This window comes from Salmo trutta, chromosome 9 (assembly GCF_901001165.1).
Source record: "Salmo trutta chromosome 9, fSalTru1.1, whole genome shotgun sequence".
NCBI lineage: Eukaryota > Metazoa > Chordata > Actinopteri > Salmoniformes > Salmonidae > Salmo > Salmo trutta.
The window spans coordinates 22,905,988-22,931,810 of NC_042965.1; the positions used below are offsets into that span (position 1 = coordinate 22,905,988).

General features: G+C 42.5%; 1 protein-coding gene and 1 long non-coding RNA gene across 2 annotated transcripts; both read right to left on the reverse strand.

Moving 5' to 3' along the window:
* Positions 1 to 1,064: 1,064 nt before the first annotated feature.
* LOC115199595 (chemokine-like receptor 1) lies at positions 1,065 to 2,404 on the reverse strand (the record flags this gene model as incomplete). The annotated part of the gene is made up of 1 exon (XM_029761924.1): positions 1,065 to 2,404. A coding segment is annotated over one exon (1,029 nt), but the record flags the coding sequence as incomplete, so codon positions are not given.
* Positions 2,405 to 6,803: 4,399 nt separating this feature from the next.
* Positions 6,804 to 8,241, reverse strand: LOC115200208 (uncharacterized). The gene is made up of 2 exons (XR_003879487.1): positions 8,175 to 8,241; positions 6,804 to 7,697 (listed from the first exon to the last, which is right to left on the reverse strand). It is a non-coding gene; the product is annotated as an uncharacterized LOC115200208 (long non-coding RNA).
* Positions 8,242 to 25,823: the final 17,582 nt, after the last annotated feature.

The following is a 25,823-nucleotide window of genomic DNA, read 5'->3' on the forward strand; positions in this document are numbered from 1 at the left end:
ACATTTTGCAATATTCTGAGTAGATAGCCCGGCCATCATGGCTAGCTATTTTGACACCCACCAAGTTTGGCACTCACCAAACTCAGATTTACTATAAGAAAAATTGGATTACCTTTGCTGTTCTTCGTCAGAATGCACTCCCAGGACTTGTACTTTACACCCAATGTTGTTTTGGTTCCAAATAATCCATAGTTATATCCAAATAGCGGCGTATTGTTCTTGCGTTCAAGACAATATCCGAAGGGTGACGCGCCGGCGCATATCGTGACAAAAAAATTCAAAATATTCCATTACCGTACTTCGAAGCATGTCAAACGCTGTTTAAAATCTATTTGTATGCGATTTTTCTCGTAAAATAGCGATAATATTCCGACCGGGAGACGTTGTTTTCGTTCAAAGACTGAAAATGGAAAATGGACTCTTCATGTGCACGCGCATGCCCGTGTCATTGTTCTCAGATCGACCACTATCCAAATCCCCTACTGTTTTTCGCCCAGGGACTGCAGAGTCATCATTCCCCATTCTGGCGCCTTCTGAGAGCCTATGGGAGCCTTAGAAAATGTCACGTTACAGCAGAGATCCTCTGTTTTCGATAAAGAGGCTATAGAAGGCCAAGAAACGGTCAGAGAGGGCACTTCCTGTATAGAATCTTCTCAGGTTTTGGCCTGCCATATGAGTTCTGTTATATTCACAGACACCATTCAAACAGTTTTAGAAACTTTAGGGTGTTTTCTATCCAAATCAAACAATTATATGCATATTCTAGTTTCTGGGCAGGAGTAATAACCAGATTAAATCGGGTACATTTTTTATCCGGCCGTGAAAATACTACCCCCTATCCTAAACAGGTTAAAGTGTTTCACATGTAAAACTGCAAATTCGATTTTCCTGTGATTTAAAAAAAGAATGTATTCTCCTCACGTGGAAAGGTGGTGTTAACATGTGAAAAATACTGTATGTAAATAACATACTGTAAATGTAAAAACTGACCACTTTTCAGCTCAACGTGTGAAAATGGGATTTTAACATGTGAAAATAAAAATGACACTTTTTTGCAAGGCACATTTTTCCTATATTGTAACATTTAATTCAAAATAAATATTTTCAGAAATGTTAAAGGTTATATATTTCATTAAATCTGTATTTAATAAGCATTTGAATAGAAAATAAATACAGGTTAAAAAAAGAAGACATTTGTTACCTTGATCAAGAGGGATTTAGAACAATGGGTAATTACACTGTACATACTGTGAGTATACAATGCATAAAAATAATATACCAAAATATTGTATATTTTGCATGACATTTGCAAGTACATTTCAAGCTGGAAAAGTTCTTAAATTGCTAATTGCATTTACAGTATGTTGTATTCCCATTACTGTTCAAGGACATTGTCCTCCCTATTCAGGCAAGTCATCTCATGGCCCTCCTCTCCTTTGTCCTCTGTCTGAGGGGTCTCTTCAGACTGTGAGCAAAAGTTATGCTTAAGTTCTTTATTTCCTTGCCAGATGCAGATGATAGGATAGATGCAGCTGTTTAAGACTGACAGGGCAGTGGCTGTGGACAATATGTATCCGAACCATCTGTTGTCTATCCCCACTGAGACTTGCAGCATAGAGAGACAGAGGACAGGAGCCCAACATAGGAAATGGGCAATAGTCACAGGTCGAATAACCAATGACTTCACTTGGTTATTTCCCCTGCTGTTAGTGCAGCAACGGCTGACACATATCACACCCAAAGGGAGCATCAGCCCGAAAATTAAGCGACAGCTCACCACAGCCATCATTCTCTCCTTACCCTTTTTAGAGATCTGCCGTTGTTCAGTATAATCATAGTTGTCAAGGCAGACGTGTCCATCGACAGTATACTGAACCTCCCTGGACAGTAAAGAGGGGGTGCTTAGTATGGCCCCAGTGAACCAGGACAGCAGAACCATGCTGCTGGACATGTGATGTTCAAAACATCTGGGGACACACCAGCGCACATTCCAGAAAGTGATCATCACTGAGGCAGAGAACATGTTCATAAACATCACGAAGGACCCCAGCTTGCAGACAACCTTCCCAAATGTCCAGGAGAAGTAGTTCCAGGCTGTGATCAAGTAAAGTGGAGTGAAGAGGCAGAAGATGAGGTGGGTGGCAGCCAAGGCAAGGATCAACATCCATCGACTCAGTTTCTTATTGGACCTGTATTTCCAGAGAATCATGAAGATGACGGCAGAGTTGAGCAGTAGACCCAGTAGAAGGGTGGCTGAGTAGACCGACACATACATTAATCTCAAGCCAGTCCTCATCTGATACATCTCATAGATGACTGGGGACTGAGATGGTATCACCACTGCATCATTGTAGTCATCATAGTCAGATGTGTTGATTGGGGCAACCATGATTTCAGTTGTTTTTTACCCTAAGAAAAAAGGAATGCAATGATTGTCAGAGCAGGTCCTGTATGCAATGACTGCATTTACATCAGTGGAGGCTCCTCATAGGAGGAAGGGTAGGACCATCCTCCTCAGTGAATTTCATAAAAATATACATTTTTAAACATTTAAAAAGTTCTAATTTTTAGATAAAACTATACTAAATATAATCACGTGACCAAATAATAGATTAAAACACACAATTTTGCAAAGGTCTATAGTAGCCTCAACAGCACTCTGTAGGGTAGCACCATGGTGTAGCTGGAGGACAGCTAGCTTCCGTCCTCTGGGTACGTTGACTTCAATACAAAACCTAGGAGGCTCATGGTTCTCACCCCCTTCCATAGACTTACACAATAATTATGACAACTTCCGGAGGATGTCCTCCAACCTATCAGAGCTCTTGCAGCATGAACTGACATGTTGTCCACCCAATCAAATGATCAGAGAATTAATCTAGTACTGAAAGCATGAGCAACAGCTAGCTAGCACTGCAGTGCATAAAATGTGCTGAGTAGTTGACTCAAAGAGAGAGAAAGACAATAGTTGAACAGTTTTTTTTCACTTACTTAGCTAGCAAATGCAGCTAGCTAGTTTAGCCTACTGAAACACTCAGCTGGCTATGACTACACAACACAACACAACACTGGAACTCTTCCAAGTCAAGTTAAGCTTTTGATTTTACTAATTTATTACCACCGGGCCTGTTGATGTAACTGCTTACTGACTGTACACTGTAATGTTACTGCATGATTGTAGCGGGTTTACTAATGCATTCGTTCTATTAGCTATGCTCACTCTGACGCTACTTTAGCTAATATGGTGACAACGATGTAGGCTGTGTGTAGCGGTTTGGATTGAAAAGGTTTTTTCACCTGGTCACATACAGCTGATGTGTTATGCATTGAAGTCCACAAGCGAAGGGAAAAGGAGAGAGGAGGAGAGCGCATAGATGTGAGAATGAATACAAAGTGCCGTGTTAACGCAGGATCGGGGTGTATTCATTCCGCCTATTCTGTTGAAAAACATTTCTTAAATGAAAGCAAACGGAACAAAACGGGGATAATCATGAATCTGTCCAATAGAAAACTCTCTTTTGCAACTGTTGGACTAATGATTACATCCTATATCAGCTAGATGCACCTACATTGTAAACTTTCATTTATATGCTAGGTTGTAGCAACCTCATGATGGGTATAGGGAAAATTCGAGTATCATGTAGTAGACTAAACCTATTGCTGTTACATTGAACTAGGTGAATGGAATATGCTTGACAGTCATCCAATATGCTGTAATAGAAATAATGCCATGTTCATGAAAAAAAGATCATCCTCCCTCATCTTAAACGGCACTAACTGCCGTTGTAAAAGTAAAACATTTTAATAAAGTAAAAGTACATAAATGCTCCTTCATTCCAGTTGATCAGTAAATAATGTTTATTGCTAGATCTAAAATAAAAACATCCATCATTCCCTGTAGGTATACTACAAATTGTCCATGTTATAATTGACCACTACAACTTCTTCTTAAGACTGGATATATTCAAGGCAACACATAAATCAACACAAAGAACAACATGCTAAGTTTAAGTGAATGGTATGCTAATTGTAAAGCCAATCCATCAAACAAGTTGTCTGTAGCCTGAGATTGGCAATAGCAATGGTCCTAATGTCTGGAAGTTAACAGCTTCCAGTTCAGAAGTGTTGCTGATACCGTATAGTCTAAGAAAAGAGTTTAAAGGAACACAAGACAAACATGCTGTTGGTGTAAAGATTCCCAAAGAAGTTATTAACCTTACCTTAGGGAACAGATTTAGAATAATCTGTCGAGAAAATGTGCAGCTTCCCAAATAGTATTCAAGTGATGTTAATCACTGATCCCCTTCAAAAAAAAAACTCTACAGAAAATGAACATCCTGTATTCCAGGAATGCAGAACGGATTACATCAGTAAGCCATTTCACTAAAAGAGTCCCTTTTACGTCCCTTTAATACTTTAAATAGAAATTGTGAACCAATATTGAAGCCTGTTATATTAAATGAAGTGCCTTTTAATATAGACCACATGGATAATTCAATAAATCAAATGTTTTATATGAATAAAGACTTGGTAAAGTGTTCAAATTCAGCATTTTGACATGTCCCTCCGTGCTTCTAGGAAGATTTTCTTCCCTACTTAATGAACATTTCTCCAAGTTTTCACCGTCATTGTAAAGCCCTAGTTATTTTGTTGTTTTGACAAATTCATTTTTGAAGATTATTAATTTCACGTGATTAATGATTCATTTGTCTGTCCCTCATTTTAAGAACAACCCTGGTAGATGAACTTCACTCTTTTTTTTACTAGAAATAGAGATTTAGAAATATATTTTTTCAAAAGAAACATGAACAACTATAGTCAAATCATAGTGTAAAAGCAGGTGAGCTGGGTGTACTTTATTTTACAATTTTCTAGTGTTTTAGGGTGGAAAACTGAGCGGGTCGAGCGTAACACGTAACAAAGTGTGTGGATATTGCATTCAATTATCGTTACCTGTTGCACACAACACACTTCAATTCCCCATGTCACAAGGGTCATCAACCCTGTTACGGTCAACCCTGTTACGGTCAACCCTGTTACGGTCAACCCTGTTACTTTATTTGGCACTTAGTCTTTTTTTCTTTTTTTCTCGAGTTGGGAAAACATGTTTTTTATTGAGTTGAACATGTGCTCTACATGGCAGAATGTTAAAATTAGGTCAAATGTTTTTTTTCACTAAGTTACACTACCCAAAAGGGACTCATTTTGTGAAACGACCATATTACCCATCTGCTCAAACTGGTAGACTTATTAGGTACTTTCTATAGTCCTTTTGTTTTATTTAACCTCTTGAGATGTGAAAACTGGTACTTTATGACAATGTTAAAAAAAGGTGAAATCATATATATATGTATTTTTTTTCAAGATACAATTCTCAAAAGGCACCGAATTGGTGGAACCCAAGTAGTAAAGAACCCAGCAGGCCCTAGTGTGGAGACTGCAGGACTTTTAATGATTAACAACATATAGTAATGTTGGACATAGTCTATAAAACAGTGAACTATCAACTGTGTACTGTAAGAGACTCTGAGCACAACATGCAGTGGCTAGTTTAACTTGGTGGGTTGAGCAGCAGACCCCCAAAATAGGGATCTACAGTATTTACTTTGTGTGAATGATCTCATCCTAAAACCCTTTATTAAGACAGAGCAGCACTTTGTGCTATGGGAACAAAATGCATGAACTTGCATCGCGTTATGACATGTTTTAACAGACGGGCCTCTAGTGTTCAGCATGTCCCATTTAAAAAATTCTGGATGGTACATATTCACAATGACCCATTTATCTAGATGTTTTTTATGCTAAACATTCCTTAATTATATGCAATATTTCTATTGATATAAAGAGAGCTGCTGCTCTTCCTATTACTGAAGGTCTGCAGATCCTGGGAACATAGTGAAAACACAAAGACTTCTTTGATAAGATGTTGCTATCTGCCACTGCTTGAGGGAGACTTCAAGCATTGTGTGACCTGCAGAGTCAAGAGGATGGGCAGATGTCTGGCCCCCTAATAACCTCTCTAGCAACATATCAGGGCACAAAGTGAGGATGGCTGGGGGGGGGGGGGGGGGGGGGGTCTGGAGAAAGGCCCCCCGTTGTTAAATTTGAGAATTTTTCCAAACACCTGAAAACAGCCTTTTCCTGCAATACAAAGCCGCAATCTTTATGCTTAATTATTTGTAAAAAATATGTTTATTTTTCTGCATGTCTAAGCATACTTCTTGAGCTGTCTTTATCCTCCTGACTGGTGGTTCTTTTAAAGAAACTAAATGCTTTTCTGCATCTCTGCTAAAATCTGTGTAAAATATTGAAAGGAATGTGTCTTATTCAGTACACTTAGTTTATGCTTGCTTTTCTAAAGTCTACCAACCTTGCCAGCAGGCATGCCAGCTAAGATAGACAAGCTAGCTACTCTAAAGTGACTGATAGCCTGAAATGGCTTCTTGGTAGCTAGTTATGAGGTTGGATACCTATCTGCGATAGCTAAAGCCAACTTCATAAAATTGCTACACGGCTAGTAGTATTACAGAAAAAAAAACAGGACAAATCTGAGAGGGCACGTGCCCCTTATGTGCATGATACTGTGTGCAAATATTTCATTGCAGCAGTGCCCATTGCATGTCACAGCCTATTTGACGCACTTCAGCAAAGTCACTTTTAACTTTAGAGAACATGGAGGCCTGCTCATGTGTTACGCACGCCTCTTGGAGGAGGGAATGCAACACCCTGCTACACTCAACTCCCCGTGGAGTGAAAGAGGTATGCGATTGTAGGTGCGGGTAAGGATGACAGAGGCAGAGAAGTTTACCATTAACAGGGAATTTATTTCCTTCACACGGTAAGGTGGGGAAAAGGGGCTGGACGGAATCAAAGCACAGAAAGTAAAAGAGCCCCCTCTCCTACCTTACCTACCACTTACCTATTCTTTGCGCCACCTGGCGTGCTAACCAAAATCCAGGTCTTACCTAGTGTGCATAGACAGAGTGCATACTACGGATATATGTCTGCCCGCAGGCCTCTTGCCTAAGCACTCCCAAGGTGCCTTCCCCTTCCTCCCTGGGAACAAAAACAGAATAATTACTAACGTAAAGTGAACAATTTCAATAATCACAAACACAGTCCTTTTGACATACACATACGTCTGCAGGACCGGCTACTAAATACTTTACAAGAATTATACAGACCAACAACAAAACACAGGACATACCAAGAAGCTCTCTCTCCTAACAAAGGAACAATGGCTTTTAAAGCTGCAGAAGAAGTCGGAAATTGCAGACAGCTGTATCCCCTGACAAGAGTGCGGGGTCAGAGCTCCAATCATTGATGGGGCCAACCAATCAGCTGCTTTGGACTTCAAGAAGCCATTTCCTGAAATACACACAAACACATACAAAACAGAAACTGGGGAACGTAACATCATGTACCCTGCAGATTAGATGTCCCAATGAAGGTCTAGCTATAAATAATTAACCAGTACACACAGACACACAACACTGGTTTCAGGCAGTCTCACCATGGGAAAACTTGAGGGGGATTCAGGCTCGACTTCCTGGTTGGTCTTGAACTGCCTGTTCTTTAGGAGGCTGTCTGGGAAACATGCCAGACAATAAGAGGGCTCGCCATATTTCACGTCAATGTTCCTTGTGTTTCCTCAGCCAAACATGGTCTCACATGGTTCTGTTTTGGGTCTTGGAGTCCTGGAGGGTTGGGGCAGTGTTGTTATACGTGGTGTAGTTTGGGTGTAATCCAGAGACTCCCTTTCTAAATCAGTCTCAAGTGAAGGAACATTTGTGATATCTATTAACTGTCCTGTAGCCTACCTACCACTACAGGAATGACTGTATTAGATTACAACATATTTCTACCCATTTACAGAAATGTTAATTAACTTAAATTGAAGCGTAGTTCGTTCTGCATAGTGTAATTTAATGAGGACACTGCCACAACTGGAGGTCTGCTTGTTGGATATTTATTTGCCCTGCGCACTTAGAGACGTCGCACAACATGTTAGCGTATGGCGCAGTCACAGCTCTCAGGCACCTCGCTAGCTGAAGGTCAGGCAAGAAAGAACCAAAAAGAAATAACAGGTGCTGCGTGCACACATTCAGTGCACAACAGCACACAATACAAGTAAAATGATATACAACATAATTCGGACAAAATAAAAGACATACCTGCGCGCGAAGAGACAACGCACAATATGTTAGCCCTTGGCGCAGTCACAGCTCTCAGGCACCTGCGCGAGCGCATGGAAACTCACTCAAACACTGTCCCAAGTACCCACAAGTTACAATAGGTACCCTAGTAAGCGAGCTCGGTAAAATTTGTTAACATAAATATTTATATTGTCCACATTGTAACAAAACTTATGGTTGCATAACAGCACATTGTGTAACATTACCACGGTTTTATATTGAAATATTGCGGAGCCAAGGACAACATACTGTCACGTCCTGGCCAGTATAAGGGTTAATTGGTATTGTAGTTTGGTCAGGACGTGGCAGAGGGTATTTGTTTTGTGGTTCAGGGTGGTGTTTTTGTTGTAAGGGCATTTGATTTAGTATTCCGGGGTTTTTGGGCACTGTTTGAGTTTCACGTATTTCTATGTTGATCTAGTTAGTTGTATGTCTATGTTTGGTTAATTGGGGTGGACTTCCAATTGAAGGCAGCTGTGTGGTGTTGCCTTTGATTGGAAGTCCTATATTAGTTGGGTGTGTTTGTCTGTTTAATTGTGGGAGATTGTTCTGAGTTTAGCCTTGTGCCTTGCAAGACTGTCTGTTGATCGTTCGTTCTCTTTTTGTTATTTTGGTGTTCATTTTGGAGTTAATAAACGTCAAGATGAGCTTACACATACCTGCTGCGTTTTGGTCCACCATTTCCAACGACACCCGTGACACATACCTCGCTAGTTGAAGGTCAGGCAAGAGAGAACAATAGGGGGTACAGAAATACAGATAACCCACGATGGACAAAACCAAAATATAATTTTTTTTTGCAATCAAGTGTCTTTACAATATACAATCGTGGCCAAAAGTTTTGAGAATGACACAAGTATTAATTTTCACAGTCTGCTGCCTCAGTTGATGGCAATTTGCATATACTCCAGAATGTTATGAGAATGTTTGCCATGCAAATGAACTGAATCCCCAAAAAACATTTCCACTGCATTTCAGCCCTGCCACAAAAGGACCAGCTGACATCATGTCAGTGAGTGTTGACGAGGACAAGGCTGGAGATCACTCTGTCATGCTGATTGAGTTCGAATAACAGACTGGAAGCTTCAAAAGGAGGGTGGTGCTTGGAATCATTGTTCTTCCTCTGTCGACCATGGTTACCTGCAAGGAATCATGCTGTCATCATTGCTTTGCACAAAAAGGGCTTCACAGGCAAGGATATTGCTGACAGTAAGATTGCACCTAAATCAACCATTTATCGGATCATCAAGAACTTCAAGGAGAGCGGTTCAATTGTTGAGAAGAAGGCTTCAGGGCGCCCAAGAAAGTCCAGTAAGCGCCAGGACCGTCTCCTAAAGTTGATTCAGCTGCGGGATCGGGGCACCACCAGTACAGAGCTTGCTCAGGAATGGTAGCAGGCAGGTGTGAGTGCATCTGCACGCACAGTGTGATGAAGACTTTTGGAGGATGGCCTGGTGTCAAGAAGGGCAGCAAAGAAGCCACTTCTCTCCAGGAAAAACATCAGGGACAGACTGATATTCTGCAAAAGGTACAGGGATTGGACTGCTGAGGACTGGGGTAAAGTCATTTTCTCTGATGAATCCCCTTTCCGATTGTTTGGGTCATCCGGAAAAAAGCTTGTCCAGAGAAGACAAGGTGAGCGCTACCATCAGTCCTATGTCATGCCAACAGTAAAGCATCCTGAGACCATTCATGTGTGGGGTTGCTTCTCAGCCAAGGGAGTGGGCTCACTCACAATTTTGCCTAACACAGCCATGAATAAAGAATGGTACCAACACATCCTCTGAGAGCAACTTCTCCATCAAGGAACAGTTTGGTGACGAACAATGCCTTTTCCAGCATGATGGAGCACCTTGCCGTAAGGCAAAAGTGATAACTAAGTGGCTCGGGGAAAAAAACATTGATATTTTGGGTCCATGGCCAGGAAACTCCCCAGACCTTAATCCCATTGAGAACTTGTGGTCAATCCTCAAGAGGCGGGTGGACAAACAAAAACCCACAAATTCTGACAAACTCCAAGCATTGATTATGCAAGAATGGGCAGCCATCAGTCAGGATGTGGCCCAGAAGTTAATTGACAGCATGCCAGAGGAGATTGCAGAGGTCTTGAAAAAGAAAGGTCAACACTGCAAATATTGACTTTTTGCATCAACTTCATGTAATTGTCAATAAAAGCATTTGACACGTATGAAATGCTTGTAATTATACTTCAGTATTCCATAGTAACATCTGACAAAAATATGTAAAGACACTGAGGCAGCAAACTTTGTGGAAATTAATATTTGTGTCATTCTCAAAACCTTTGGCCACGACTGTAGATATGAAAAGTGTTTATATACATAAAAAATAACATTAGCTATGCAGCTGTAATTAAATAACAAAAAACACACTGAATTATTATTATTATTATTATCAAAATATTAACATCCCCTCTTGACCTGGCCTATTTGAACTGGCCCTTGTGTGCAACTTGGTGCATAATCTAGGGGAACAACATCACACTGCTACATAAACATCCATCTTGGCCTGAAGCTATTCTCCACTTCAGATAGTATTATCATGTTAAACCATGTTAGGGGGTGGTGGTTTCCTCACATTCTACTTTGATTTAACCTGATAGATATTGTGGCAGACGGCAGGGAGAGGTGAGGGGAGTGGTGATTGAAGGGTGATACCTTGCGGCCCGCTGGCTCCACCCCCGAGCCTTATATGACCTTCCTGCCCACAGAGGCGAGCCTGTGGATCGTTAAGCCAGGGAGGCCTTGGGGATAAAAGAGGAAGCGACCAGCACAAAGGGGCAGAGAACGGAGAGGGAAGAGTGTGTTATGAAGAGTGTGTGATGAAGAGTGTGAGAAGAGAGAGAAATATCTGTGTGATTACCCGTTGTGACCTGGACTGTCTGATTACGCCCACTGTGTACCGAATCGGTTTGGCTGAGGACCCGAGTTTTAGGATTACCCCTGGAGAATGAAACGGACAATGAGAACAGATTGTGGACTGTGAAATAGTTGGTGAATTCCCCCATTTTCCCCAGTGTGCAAAACTCCCTATTACACTCCCCATTTGTATTTTAGTTGTGATCTTTGTGCGTGTTTGGTTATTGAACTTAGTGAAGTGGAGACCCCACACCCTTGAACCTGCTACAATATCTTCCCCTAATTCATGGAGAAGCATTGTAATAGGCTATAAATAATTACTTGAAACGTACTCCTGAAAAGGCTAAATTTACCACGTTAAAGAAGAGCATGCTAAGGAAGAGCAATCAATGTTTTTTTGTAGGGAAATATAGAGAGAGCTGAAGTGTCAAATGTCCTATTAACATATTATCATTAATTGTTTAGTCATAAATTCACTGTCCATAACAACAATATTTTAGCAAGTGTCGTGTCTTTGGCTATGCCGGATTAAGTGATATGACATGCTATTCTATAAAATCCTTTCTCTGTAATTAATATCACCTGATTAGCTAATCATGTAAATGTAATTAACTAGAAAGTCGGGACACCACGGAAGAGTGTTTATAGAGCTGTTATCTTCCGAATAAACTCTTAAAGACCTAGTAATATTTTACATCGATAGCAGTCAATATTAATCCTCACCTTATTTTCAGTCTCATATGAAAGTTGTAAATTCTTGGTTATCTTCCCGAACCCTGGCTAACAAGCTGAATCAGCAATACAAAATTGGGTTCAATTATTTATTTACCAACTACCTAACTAATCACACAGAATTACACATACGCAGAATACAAATGATGTCATACAGAAAACGTCCCTGGTGGACGGAACCTGTATGAGGCTTGTTACACAAAGAGAGGGGGTTGGGCTTGAATGAAAGAGCGGGAAGACTGAGGAACAAAGACTGCCGCTATGCTATCGTAAATACAGTATCTTATGCATTCTAAATTACCGCCCATTTGGAAAAGGAAAATGCAATAAATATTTACTCTGAGCTGCGCTTCAGTAGGTTGGTTGTAGATGCTGGCCGTGTTGGCCAACAGAGATCTTCCTGTCCTCAGAAGAATGTCTCTGGGGATAAATTGGTTACGTTGTAGTATCTTCGTTGTGTGTTAGACTGGATACGTCGTCCGTCCTTTCCTAGCCCACGTTTACAGTGGCCGCTGCTAACTCAACGGCTAGGAAGTATCACTTCTGTAGTGAATAAGAGTTCAAAGTTCATACCATTCACAACCAAAGCTCACGCTGAGGTTGGCTTAGTTCTGTACTTGACATGTTAGTCCTTTTACCGCAGAGGCTGCAGACCTCAGGCTGGTTACATTTTTGTCACTGGCTTATATAGTGGAGAGGGGAGAAGGGTGTGTTTCATCGTTTATAACCCATGTCTCTTCACAGGGGCGGGCCACTGATTGAGCAGGGCTCTTTCCTTATGAAAACCCAATTCTCTCAATTGGAAGCTAAAATTACATTTAATCTCCTAACAAACAGTTTCAATATCAAACATTTAAATTGCACAACAATTCCATGTGAATCTGATAACTAGAATGTGTAGACTTTCCCAGGTACAGTTTATGTCGTCCTGTCATCAGTCATAATGTCTCAGATGACAACCGAACTGACATCCATACTCATTAAGAACCTGGTATATTTCCAACTGGTTCTATTTCCGAAATATGGTTCCTTTCCCCCCACTTGTTTGATGTTCCCAGACTCTCTATGTTTAACAAAGGCTATTCGAGAGTCCTTCAGTAGTGTCAGAGAGAGAGGGGAAGGGAGAAAGGTATTTATGGGGGGTCATAAACCTTACCCACAGGCCAACGTCATGACACAAGGTAGTACCTAAAATATCAGAGGCGAAATCACACCAGAGACCCACTCTAGAACAATGAGAGGTGGAACTGAGACAAAGCAATTATTAAGCATTCAACTGAGGCCTACAACAGAACAGAACGCTCTATATTTCAGAGCAAATCATTTCATTTGTTCTATATCTCAGATCCCTTGATTACCAGGATTCCAGGATAATTAATACGTGGTATAACTGGGGTGATGTGTGAGGTGAGAGATTTGGTTCCAGAGCCTCCAATGCCTGCATACTACTCACCAATGTTCAATCATTAGTGAATAAACTTGACAAACTCAAAACGAGGATCTCCTTCCGGAGAGACATCAGATTCTTCAACATACTGTTTTTCTGAGACCTGGTTTTCCTACGAAATCCAAACGGATTATATACAACCAACGGGTTTTACAGTTCATCAAGTGGATAGGAAGAGGGCTCTCTCTGGTAAGAACAAAGGTGTAGGGCTCTGCTTTATGACCAATAACAAGTCGTGCGATGGAGAAAACATATAGGGACTTGCAAGATTCTACTCTCCCAACTTGAAATACTTGGTGATCAAATGTCTCACTTTTTACCTTCAGAGAGAGAGTTTTCTGGGATTATCGCCACAGCTATGTACATCCCACCCCAAGCAGACACCAAAAATGCGTTCAAAGATCTTCATTGGACCCTGAACCAACTGGAGACTGGTGTCATGACGTTGCCCTCTGGGTTTTCTATGCACCATTCGGCTACATACCTCCCCCTACGCAGGCTGCTGTGGTGAGAGGGGTCGTAAAATTCCAAAGGAGAATGTCCTGCCTCATGGCCACAGTATAAAGAGACAGAGTGTTTTCATGGAGAGAACAAAGGATTCTTCCACCTCACAGAATTGGAGAACCGAACAACATTTATGTTCTGGAGAAGGTATAAAAGATCGGTGAAGAATCCAGCTACGAACTGGTCCGCTTGGTACAATTGTGTGAGGCTCATTAGAGACAATATGGCCATATTACCATACTAAGGTTTATATACTAGCCTCAGCGATGAGACTTACATCTAATGGTTGTATAAAATTATTTAATAAGACTAAAGCTATTTGGAATATGTTGAGATGCTATGTACTGATGTTAATGTGAGAGAATTGTATTTCTGTACAAAGCTTAACTCAGTCATCGGCACGCCCCCAGGGACACAGACAGGACAAGGCGTCATGTGACAGCCTTTTCTATGTTAAGTATAAAACCCCCACCCAGAATTTCTTTCTTGAGACCAGGCCTCCACTCCATTACGAGTTGGCCAATAGGTTTGACCATGCATCCCTCTACTGAACTTTAACCATACCACGTGGTTAAACTTTTAGACTATCGATACCGACAGAATAATAACAAGTCTTTGATATTAATTACTAGTCTGCAGCTAGAAATTCGGTGTCATTGAACGCGACCGACGAAACATCCATTCTATAACGACATTAATGAATGTCTCTTTAAAAGATCCATTCTAACCGAGAGAGCGAGAGAGAGGAGACTCTCCAACAGGACGAACCTTTTCAACATAGATCACGACTACACACTGAGCGTATATATATATATATATATATATTGATTGCAATTGTTTCCGAATGAGTGAGCGTTCATGTGCAAAGGATTAGCATATCAATTGTTAATATTTATCAACTCTGTAGGGTTTTCCCAGCTGACGCCCCACTACTCTTTTGTTTAACAAGCCGCCATGCCGGTTTAGCCCACTAGGGCACAATCCTCTACCATATCTTTGTGACGATACCTACTGTTTTGTATGCTTTCTGTGAATTACTTAGTTTAGTAAATACATGATTTTAAGACAATTGATGTATGGATGACTTAGTGAAGACTGGGTTCGTGCAGATAACAACAATTTACAACGTTTGGAATGAGACTGACGCAAGGTAATAATACATCATTAATCAGAAGATAATCGGTCAGATATTATGATATCTGGAAAGTTATATTAGGAAAATTAGAACTCTGTAATCGGAATATTTTCCTTGGTGCCCCGACCCCCTAGTTAATTACAGTTACACGATTAATCAGTTAATCGAGAGTTATTTGATAAACATGTCTTCAAGTTAATGATGCCCAAAGACACGACACTGGGTACACAGAGGCAGCATTCATTGTCACAGGGGACTTCAACAAAAGTAATTTGAGAACCGCGCCCCCTAATTACTATCAACACTGACTATCCAACTCGCATTCTACGTGAGACCACTGCTACACGACTTTTCGACTTGGGTATAAGGCCATCTCCCGTCCTCCTTTCTGCATATCTGACCATGACTAAATTTTGCTCCTTCTCGCCTACAAACAAAGACTCGAGGGACGTTCCGCTGGTTTGACCAATCAGAATCCATGCTCCAAGACAGTTTTGGTCACGTGGACTGGAATATGTTAGCCCTCGCAAGGTTGCCGGCCCAGATGGCATCCCTAGCCGACCCCTCAGAGCATGTGCAGACCAGCTAGCTGTTTCCGGACATTTCCAATCTATTTTTAGCTCAGGCCGTTATCCCCACCTGCTTCAAGATGTCCACTATGATCCCCGTGCCCAACAAAGGGACAGTAACTGAACTGAATGACTACTGACCTGTAGCACTCACTTCCGTCCTCATGAAGTGCTTCGAGAGGCTAGTCAAAGACTACATCACCTCCTCCCTCCCCGACACACTCAACCCTCTCCAATTCACTTACCACACTACAGATTCACAGACAACACAATTGCCATTGCACTGCACACAGCCCTCACCCACCTGGACAAGAGGAATGCATATGTCAGGATGCTGTTCAGCTAGGCCTTTAAAACCATAGTGCCCTCCAAGCTCAACACAAAGTTCACAGCCCTGGGACTGAACTCATCCCTATGCAACTGGGTACTGGACTACCTGATGGGGCGCCCCCAGGTGTTGAAGGTAGGCAACATGACCTTCTCCACACTGATCCTCAACATGGGGGCCACACAAGGGATCGTCCTCAGTCCCATCCTGTACTCCCTGTATACCCACGACTGCGTGGCCTCACACAGTTCCAACTCCATTTGAAGTTGAAGTTGGAAGTTTACATACACTTAGGTTGGAGTCATTAAAACTCATTTTTCAACAATTTCACAAATTTCTTGTTAACAAACTATTGTTTTGGTAAGTCGGTTAGGACATCTACTTTGTGCATGAAACAAGTAATTTTTCCAACAATTGTTTACTGACAGATTATTTCACTTATAATTCACTGTATCACAATTCCAGTGGGTCAGAAGTTTACATACACTAAGTTGACTGTGCCTTTAAACAGCTTGGAAAATTCCATAAAATGATGTCATGGCTTTAGAAGCTTCTGATAGGCTAATTAACCTGTTGGGGCTAGGGGGCAGTATTGAGAATTTGGGAAAAAATATGTGCCCATTTTTAACTGCCTCCTACACCAACTCAGAAGCTAGAATATGCATATTATTGTTCAGGTTTGGATAGAAAACACCCTAAAGTTTCTAAAACTGTTTGAATGGTGTCTGTGAGTATAACAGAACTCCTATGGCAGGCAAAAACCTGACAAGGTTTCATGCAGGAAGTGGCCTGTCTGACAAGGAGTCGTTCTTCTTGCCTCTGTTTATTGAAGAGTAAGGATCTTAGCTGTAACGTGACAATTCCTAGGGCTCCAATAGGCTCTCAGAACCCGGGAAAAACCTGAACGATGACGAGGCAGCCTCAGGCTGAAACACATTATCGCCTCTTCCAAGTGTCCCATTAGGTGACAATAGAACTAGGCGCGTGCGCGATTCGCCCCCGTGGAGTATTTTACATTTACATTTACATTTAAGTCATTTAGCAGACGCTCTTATCTTTTCATTCGGCTGTTTAGCTTATTGCAGATTCCCGGTCGGAATATTATCGCTTTTCTACGAGATAAATTGCATAAAAATTGATTTTAAACAGCGGTTGACATGCTTCGAAGTACGGTAATGGAATATTTAGAATTTTTTGGTCACATTCTGCGCCATGCGCCCGACCGTGATTTACAATTCTGATAGTGTCTAGAACGCAAGAACAAAACGTCGCTGATGGAACATAACGATGGATTATTTGGGACCAAACCTACATTTGTTATTGAAGTAGAAGTCCTGGGAGTGCATTCTGACGAAGAACAGGAAAGGTAAGACCATTTTTCTTATAGGAAATATGATTTTGGTGAAGGCTAATCTTGCCGGGTGTCTAAATAGCTAGCCCGTGATGGCTGGGCTATGTACTTAGAATATTGCAAAATGTGCTTCATCCGAAAAGCTATTTTAAAATCGGACATATCGAGTGCATAGAGGAGTAATGTATCTATAATTCTTAAAATAATTGTTATGCTTTTTGTGAACGTTTATCGTGAGTAATTTAGCAAACTGTTAGTAAATTCCCCGGAAGTTTGCGGGGGGTATGCTTTTTCTGAACGTCACATGCTAATGTAAAAAGCTGGTTTTTGATAAAAATATGAACTTGATTGAACAGACATGCATGTATTGTATAACATAATGTCCTAGGTGTGTCATCTGATGAAGATCATAAAAGGTTAGTGCTGCATTTAGCTGTGGTTTGGGTTTTTGTGACATTATATGCTAGCTTGAAAAATGGTGTCTGATTATTTCTGGCTGGGCACTCTCCTGACATAATCTAATGTTTTGCTTTTGTTGTAAAGCCTTTTTGAAATCGGACAGTGTGGTTAGATTAACGAGAGTCTTGTCTTTAAATAGCTGTAAAATAGTCATATGTTTGAGAAATTGAAGTAATAGTATTTCAAACGTTTCAAAAATCGCGCCACTGGATTCAAGTGGCTGTTACGTAGGTGGGACGAATTCGTCCCACCTGCGCCAGAGAGGTTAACATCATTTGAGTCAATTGGAAGTGTAGCTGTGGATGTATTTCAAGGCCTAACTTCAAACTCAGTGCCTCTTTGTTTGACATCATGGGAAAATCAAAAGAAATCAGCCAAGACCTCAGAAAAAAATTGGAGACCTCCACAAGTCTGGTTCATCCTTGGGAGCAATTTCCAAACGCCTGAACGTACCACGTTCATCTGTACAAACAATAGTATGCAAGTATAAACACCATGGGACCACGCAGCCGTCATACCGCTCAGGAAGGAGACGGGTTCTGTCTCCTAGAGATGAACGTACTTTGGTGCGAAAAGTGCAAATCAATCCCAGAACAACAGCAAAGGACCTTGTGAAGATGCTAGAGGAAGCCGGTACAACAGTATCTATATCCACAGTAAAACGAGTATATCCTATATCGACATAACCTGAAAGGCCGCTCAGCAAGGAAGAAGCCACTGCTCCAAAACCGCCATAAAAAAAGACAGACTACGGTTTGCAACTGCACATGTGGACAAAGATTGTACTTTTTGGAGAAATGTCCTCTGGTCTGATGAAACAAAAATAGAACTGTTTGGCCATAATGACCATCATTATGTTTGGAGGAAAAAGGGGGATGCTTGCAAGCCAAAGAACACCATCCCAACCGTGAAGCACGGGAGGGGAAGCATCATGTTGTGCAGGTGCTTTGCTGCAGGAGGGACTGGTGCACTTCACAAAATAGATGGCATCATGAGGCAGGAAAATGATGTGGATATATTGAAGCAACATCTCAAGACACCAGTCAGGAAGTTAAAGCTTGGTCACAAATGGGTCTTCCAAATGGACAATGACCACAAGCATACTTCCAAAGTTGTGGCAAAATGGCATAAGGACAACAAAGTCAAGGTATTGGAGTGGCCATCACAAAGCCTTGACCTCAATCCCATAGAACATTTATGGGCAGAACTGAAAAAGTGTGCGCGAGCAAGGAGGCCTACAAACCTGACTCAGTTACACCAGCTCTGTCAGGAGGAAGGGGCCAAAATTCACCCAACGTATTGTGGGAAGCTTGTGGAAAGCTACCCGAAACGTTTGACCAAAGTTACACAATTTAAGGCAATGCTACCAAATACTAATTGAGTATGTAAACTTCTGGGAATGTGATTAAATAAATTAATGCTGAAATAAATCATTCTCTCTACTATTATTCTAACGTTTCACATTCTTAAAATAAGTGGTGATCCTAACTGACCTAAGACAGGGAATTTTTACAAGAATTAAATGTCAGGAATTGTGATAAACTGAGTTTAAATCTACTTGGCTAAGGTGTATGTAAACTTCAGACCTTCAACTGTAGGTCTGATTACAAACAACAATGAGAGGGCCGACAGGGAGGATGGAGGCACTCTGACGATGTGGTGCCAGGTAAACAACCTCTCTCTCAACATCAGCAAAACAAAGGAGCCGATTGTGGACTTCAGGAAGAACCAGGCTGGGCACGCCCCCATCCTCATCAACAGGGCCACCATGGAGACTGTCAAAAACATTCAGTTCCTCGGTGTATTGTTGTGGAAATTCTACCTTTAAATAATAATGAGAAGAGGCAAAGTCAATAATCAATCAAGGTATTACTTTTAATAAAAACGTATTGCAATAAGGAGGCTGGTCACTCCACACACAAGAGAATGGAGTGAGAATGGAGCCTTATATAGATAACTTTCCGGAAATTTTCCATGGGAAGTTATTCTCTGGAATTTGGGGGATTTTGCTTAAATTCATCAAAAAAGTTAGCTTATAACAGTGAACCTTTTTTGTCGGATACACATCAGGCAATTCTAGGTCTTGTGGCATATTTTGATGATACTATCCCTAATTCAATGGAATTGCAACCCTCTGCATGCACAGTGCATTCTTCCATCACGTATGCATGGCACTCTTCCATAAAATGTACAGCTGATTCTCAAGATCTTGCATACTGTCACGGTTGTTGTAAGAGACGGACCAAGGCGAGTTCCCCATATTTATTTAAAGTGAAACTTCCTTAACCAAAACAATAAACAAGCAACACAACATGACTACGTGGTGACACAAGCACCAACACAATCAATATCCCACAAACACAGGTGGGAAAAATGGCTAACTAAATATGATCCACAATTAGAGGCAACAATTACCAGCTGCCTCTAATTGGGAACCATACAAAACACCAACATAGAAATATTGAACTAGAACACCCCCTAGTCACGCCCTGACATACTACACCATAGAGATCAGGGCATGACAGTACCCCCCCAAAAGGTGCGGACTCTGGCCGCAAAACCTGAAACCTACTGGGGGGGGGGGGTGACTAGTGTCGGTGGCGGCTCCGGTGCAGGTCGTAGCCCCTGCCCAGACCCCGGATCCGGCCCTGGCGCCGGGCTGAACGCCGTGCCTGGACTGGGCATCGGCGCAGAGGAAGACTCCGGCCTTGGAGCGGTACTGGATGCGGTGCCTGGACCGGGCACCGGCACAGAGGAGGGCTCCAGCCATGGAGCTGGGTTGGACGTCGTGCCTGGACTGGGCACTGGTGCAGAGGAAGGCTCCGGCCATGGAGCTGGGTTAGCCACCGTGCCTGGACTGGGCATCGGCGCAGAGGAAGACTCCGGCCCTGGAGCGGGACTGGACGCCGTGCCTGGACTGGGCACCCGGCGCAGAGGAAGGCTCTGACCTTGGAGCGGGACTGGACACCGTGCCTGGAGGCTCCGGGCCGTTGACCGTCACTGGAGGCTCTGGGTCGTTGACCGTCGCTGGAAGCTCCGGACTGTGAACCGTTGCTGGAGGTTCTGGGCTGTAGAGGCGCACTGGAGGCCTAGTGCGGGGAGCAGGCACAGGACGTACCGGCTGGGGAGGCGCACTGGAGGCCTGGTGCGTGGAGCCGGCACAGGTGGCACCGGACTGGTGACACGCACTTCAGGGTGAGTGCGGGGAGCTGGCACAGGATGTACCGGACTGGGGAGGCGCACTGGAGGCCTGGTGTGTGGAGCCGGCACAGGTGGCACCGGACTTGTGACACGCTCCTCCAAACGCCTGCGTTGCCACATACTCCTAGCTAACCCTTCTCTCCGGTATCCTTCCTCACACTGTTCCATCGACTCCCAGGCGGGCTCTGGCACTCCCCGCTGCCCAGTTGACCACCCCTTGTGCCCCCCCAAAAAAATATCTTGGGGTTTCTGTGGCCACTGTACCCGCCGTCGCTGTCCTTCCTGCGTCCTCTGCGACTCCCGCCAAGGAAGGGTGTCGTGTCCTCCCATGATCATGTCCAAAACTCCTTTACCTCATGAACACGCTGCTTGGTCCTTGCTTGGTGGGATATTCTGTCACGGTTGTTGTAAGAGACGGACCAAGGCGCAGTGTTTGTTGAGTTCCACATATTTATTTAAAGTGAAACTTCCTTAACCAAAACAATAAACAAGCAACACAACATGACTACATGGTGACACAAGCACCAACACAAACAATATCCCACAAACACAGGTGGGAAAAATGGCTACCTAAATATGATCCCCAATTAGAGGCAACGATTACCAGCTGCCTCTAATTGGGAACCATACAAAACACCAACATAAAAATATTGAACTAGAACACCCCCTAGTCATGCCTTGACCTACTACACCATAGAGAACCAAGGGCTCTCTATGGTCAGGGCGTGACACATACTAATGAGATGCTATTGAGCCCACACTACTACACTGTTTGAGCCAAGGACTACATGCTTTCTGGGTTTGTGTGAATATATTTTAGATGACATACATTATTTTTTGTTAACTAGTAAACAGTAGCCTACAGCAAAGTGTGTTTAAATCATTTCTAACTTGTTACCAATTTCTGCTAGTTAATTTTTGCTACCATGTGGGTTTTAGCTTGCTTGAGCCTGCTGAGGTGTTAATTCACCTGTTTCCATACATGTTTCATTTTAAAACATTTACCTTACAATGGAGTTGTTTAATCTAACTGCTTAACTATTTATCTGTACATGGAATTGTATTTGTTGTTTTTTTACTCTTTTTTATCATCTTTACAGGAAAATGCCACGGGCACTATCTGATGAGTGGAGACATTTCACTGCAGCTAATGTAGAAGGAAAAGCTGTGTACATTTGCAAATACTGTACCAACTCATATGTGAAGAATGCAACAAAGCTGCAGAATCATCATCTGGCCCAGTGCATAAAGTTCCCTCAGCACTCACAACAAGCAACCTCTGACAAAAGTCCCTCTGCTTCTATTCGAGGTGAAAATGATGAATCATACACCTTATTGATATCAACAGCTCATGGTCCTCCTGGAATCAGTTTTTTGTTTTGACTCAATGAAGGAACGTAGTCAGAGAAAAGCTGATAAATGCCTTGCTCGAGCTGTGTATGCAACTGGTTCACCTCTGATGCTCACGGGCCATGTGTATTAGAAGAGATTTCTGAATGATTTCTGAATGTATCTACTCATTTGCTGGATGCAGAGTTAAACAGAGTTCAAATGAAGGTCAAGCAAATCATAGAGAAAGCAGACGGTATTGCAATCATCTCTGATGGGTGGTCGAATGTTCATGGGCAAGGAATAATTAACTACATCATCTCCACCCCTCAACCAGTATTCTACAAGAGCACAGACACAAGGGACAACAGACACACCGGTCTCTACATTGCAGATGAGCTGAAGGCAGTCATCAATGACCTTGGACCACAGAAGGTATTTGCACTGGTGACAGACAATGCTGTGAACATGAAGGCTGCTTGGTCTAAAGTGGGAGTCCTACCCTCACATCACACCCATTGGCTGAGCTGCTCATGCATTGAATCTGCTCCTCAATGACATCATGGCACTGAAAACAATGGATACACTACAAGAGAGCCAAGGAAATGGTTAGGTATGTGAAGGCTCATCAAGTTATAGCAGCAATCTACCTCACCAAGCAAAGTGAGAAGAATAAGAGGACCACATTGAAGCTGCCCAGAAACACCATTTGGGGTGGTGTTGACATCATGTTTGACAGTCTCCTGGAGGGGAAGGAGTCTCTCTAAGAAATGGCCATATCACAGTCTGCCGATATAGACAGCCCGATCAAGAGGATCCACCTGGATGATGTATTTTGGGAGAGAGTGGTAAGCAGCCTGAAACTCCTGAAACCTATAGCAGTAGCCATTGCATGGATTGAGGGAGACAATCCCATCGTGTCTGATGTTCAGACTCTGCTTGCATATGTAAGAGAAGAAAACCGTACTGCCCAGCCCACTTCACTGTTGCTCCAAGCATAGGAAACTGCAGTTCTGAAATAAATCAAAAAGTGTGAAGACTTCTGCCTGAAGCCAATACACGCCGCAGTGTACTTGTTGGACCCCAAGTATGCTGGTAAGAGCATCCTGTCTGGTGCAGAGAACAAGGCCTATGGTGTCATCACTACCATGTCTCGCCACCTTGGCCTGGATGAGGGCAAGGTTCTTGGCAGTCTGGCGAAGTACACATCCAAGCAAGGGCTTTGGGATGGAGATGCAGTATGGCAGTCGTGCCAACATATCTCATCAGCCACCTGGTGGAAGGGACTTTGTGGATCTGAGGCTCTTTCCCCTGTTGCCTCCATCATCCTCCAAATCCCACCAACATCAGCCACCGCAGAGCATGCAACAGGCTGACCAATACAAGGGTTGAAAAATTGGTGGCCATCCGGGCAAATTTGAGGCTTTTGAGCCTGACAACAAGCCAGAAGAGGTCCAGGGAGGACACATGGAAGCCTAAGATGAAGACAACCAAAGCTTTAGTTTCTAGACTATCATTTTACAGATGTATGTTGAAAAAGTTTTTGGGAGATGCGATGGATCATTGGGGATCATTCAATATTCCCTTTCTTTTGTTGTTCAGTGAAATCATCCCATGTGAAGAGTCAACTCATTTAATTAGTTTTTTTTATTTGTATTGGAAGGATTTAATCATTTGCAGTTATGTCTACTTAAGGTAAAAAAAAAAAAAATTCTGTCTCCATATGATATGGTAAATATATCCAATGCAAAAAACATCTACATTTAAATGGTATTAATATTAATTTGCATATATTTCCGTTAATTCCCATATATTCCCGTTAATTCCCACGGAAAGTTTCCACCCATGAATATTCCCCAAAATGTGCAACCCTATCACACACACACACAGAACAGAACAACAGCTCCAAACAGAACAACAGCTTTATCACTGGTGTGCAGGATATAATCTTTACTCTGTCTCCAGTTTAGCAAAGAGGAACCAGTTGGTTTCTGTCAGGTCTTGGCTGAATGCCCAGACATCATGGGGTCATTCTACACACACAGGCCTCAGTTAATGCACACACACTTTTCTATCTTATATGAGTTAGTTTCTTTAATAATCTCAATCCCAATGCCTAGGTTTAAAGAAGGATATTTTAGTACACAAGCATTAGTAAGGGTTAATAGAAAATGCCCTCACAGTACACATCTCCGAGGGGCTGAAATGGTCAAACCACACAGGCACCATGTTGAAGAAGGCACAACAGCGACTCTAATCTCAGGAGGTTGAAGAAATTCAGTCTGTCCCTGAGGGCCCTTAGTGTTCTACAGGAGCACCATGCGTGACAGTGTGGTATGGCAACTCTACCGCCACTGACCGCAAGGCTCTACAGAGGGTGGTACGCACAGCCCAATGCACCATTGGGTGCACACTGCTTGCCCTCCAGGACACCTACAACATCAGGTGTCGCAGGAAGGCAAAAAATATCATCAAGGATCAGCTACCTAAGCCACAGCCTGTTCCCCCCACTTCCATCACTCCGACGCGGACAATACAGGAGCATTATGGCCATAACTAACAGATTGGTCAATAGCTTCTGACCACAGACCATCAGGCGGCTGAATAGCCACCACTAGTCAGCTACAGTACCTACTCCCCATGCATCACCCCTGCTGCTCCCCCTTTGGACCCCCCCCCAAAACAGACAATTACCCTGCCTACACCCAAATGTATATTTATAGTTATCATTGTCAGTTGTAATTATTATTATTATTTTATTAATATTTTTTATTATTATTATTGTTTCATTCACACCTCCACTGTTGGAGTTCGGGGCTTAAGTATTTAACTGTACACTGTAACTACATCTACGACCCTGTGCATGTGACTAAATAAAATGTTAATTGAATCTGTATGCTAAGTGCTACAGCCACAACCCCTCATCCAGAGAAAATCACGTCAAGCTTAAATGTCACCACTGACATTAACGGCTCTGTAGTGTCTTCGCTCTTATTACTTTATGAATATATACAATAAATAAGACTCCCAATACAAGGATGTGAACTTGACCTTGAAATTTACTGACGTTTCTAGTTAGCAATACAAGAATAACATGGCGTAACACTGCCCATGACCAAGAGTGCTTGGTCCTTAAAGAGGACATAAGTAATTAACAGAGCACAACATTCCCTCCCTTGTACAATCAGATTTCATCTTTACCAAACCACAACCCATCACATTTCACAGAACCTGATGCAGTCAATTTGCTTCTTAGACTTGAACTTGAACAGTCTTAGTTTTTGGTTGTGTTTGATTGTTAATAAGTCCAGTCAATCTGGTGGGCGGTGCTGTCATTCCAGGTAGCGCCTTGGATTGTCTGGAGGCTCCTGCACATCCTCAGTGTGTGCTTGCTCCATTATAGCTTCTGCTATAGCAGCACCTTCATCCACACATTCCCTTCTTTCAGCCTGGGGGTCCCTGTACCGCCCCACTGTCCTCTACAGCTCCCCGTGTGTCACTCTCAGGAGCTCTCTGTGTATTTTCTCTCTCAATTGTTGTGCTGTTTCCTGTGGAATGCATTTGGTTAATGTGAGTCCACCATATCATGTCTGGGCTCACTTGAACCTGGTATTAGTTCTCACTTGTCACATTTTGCAGTTGTGGTGCCTGAATACATTGCAGTGGATTTCATGTCCACAGAAGAACTCACACTTCT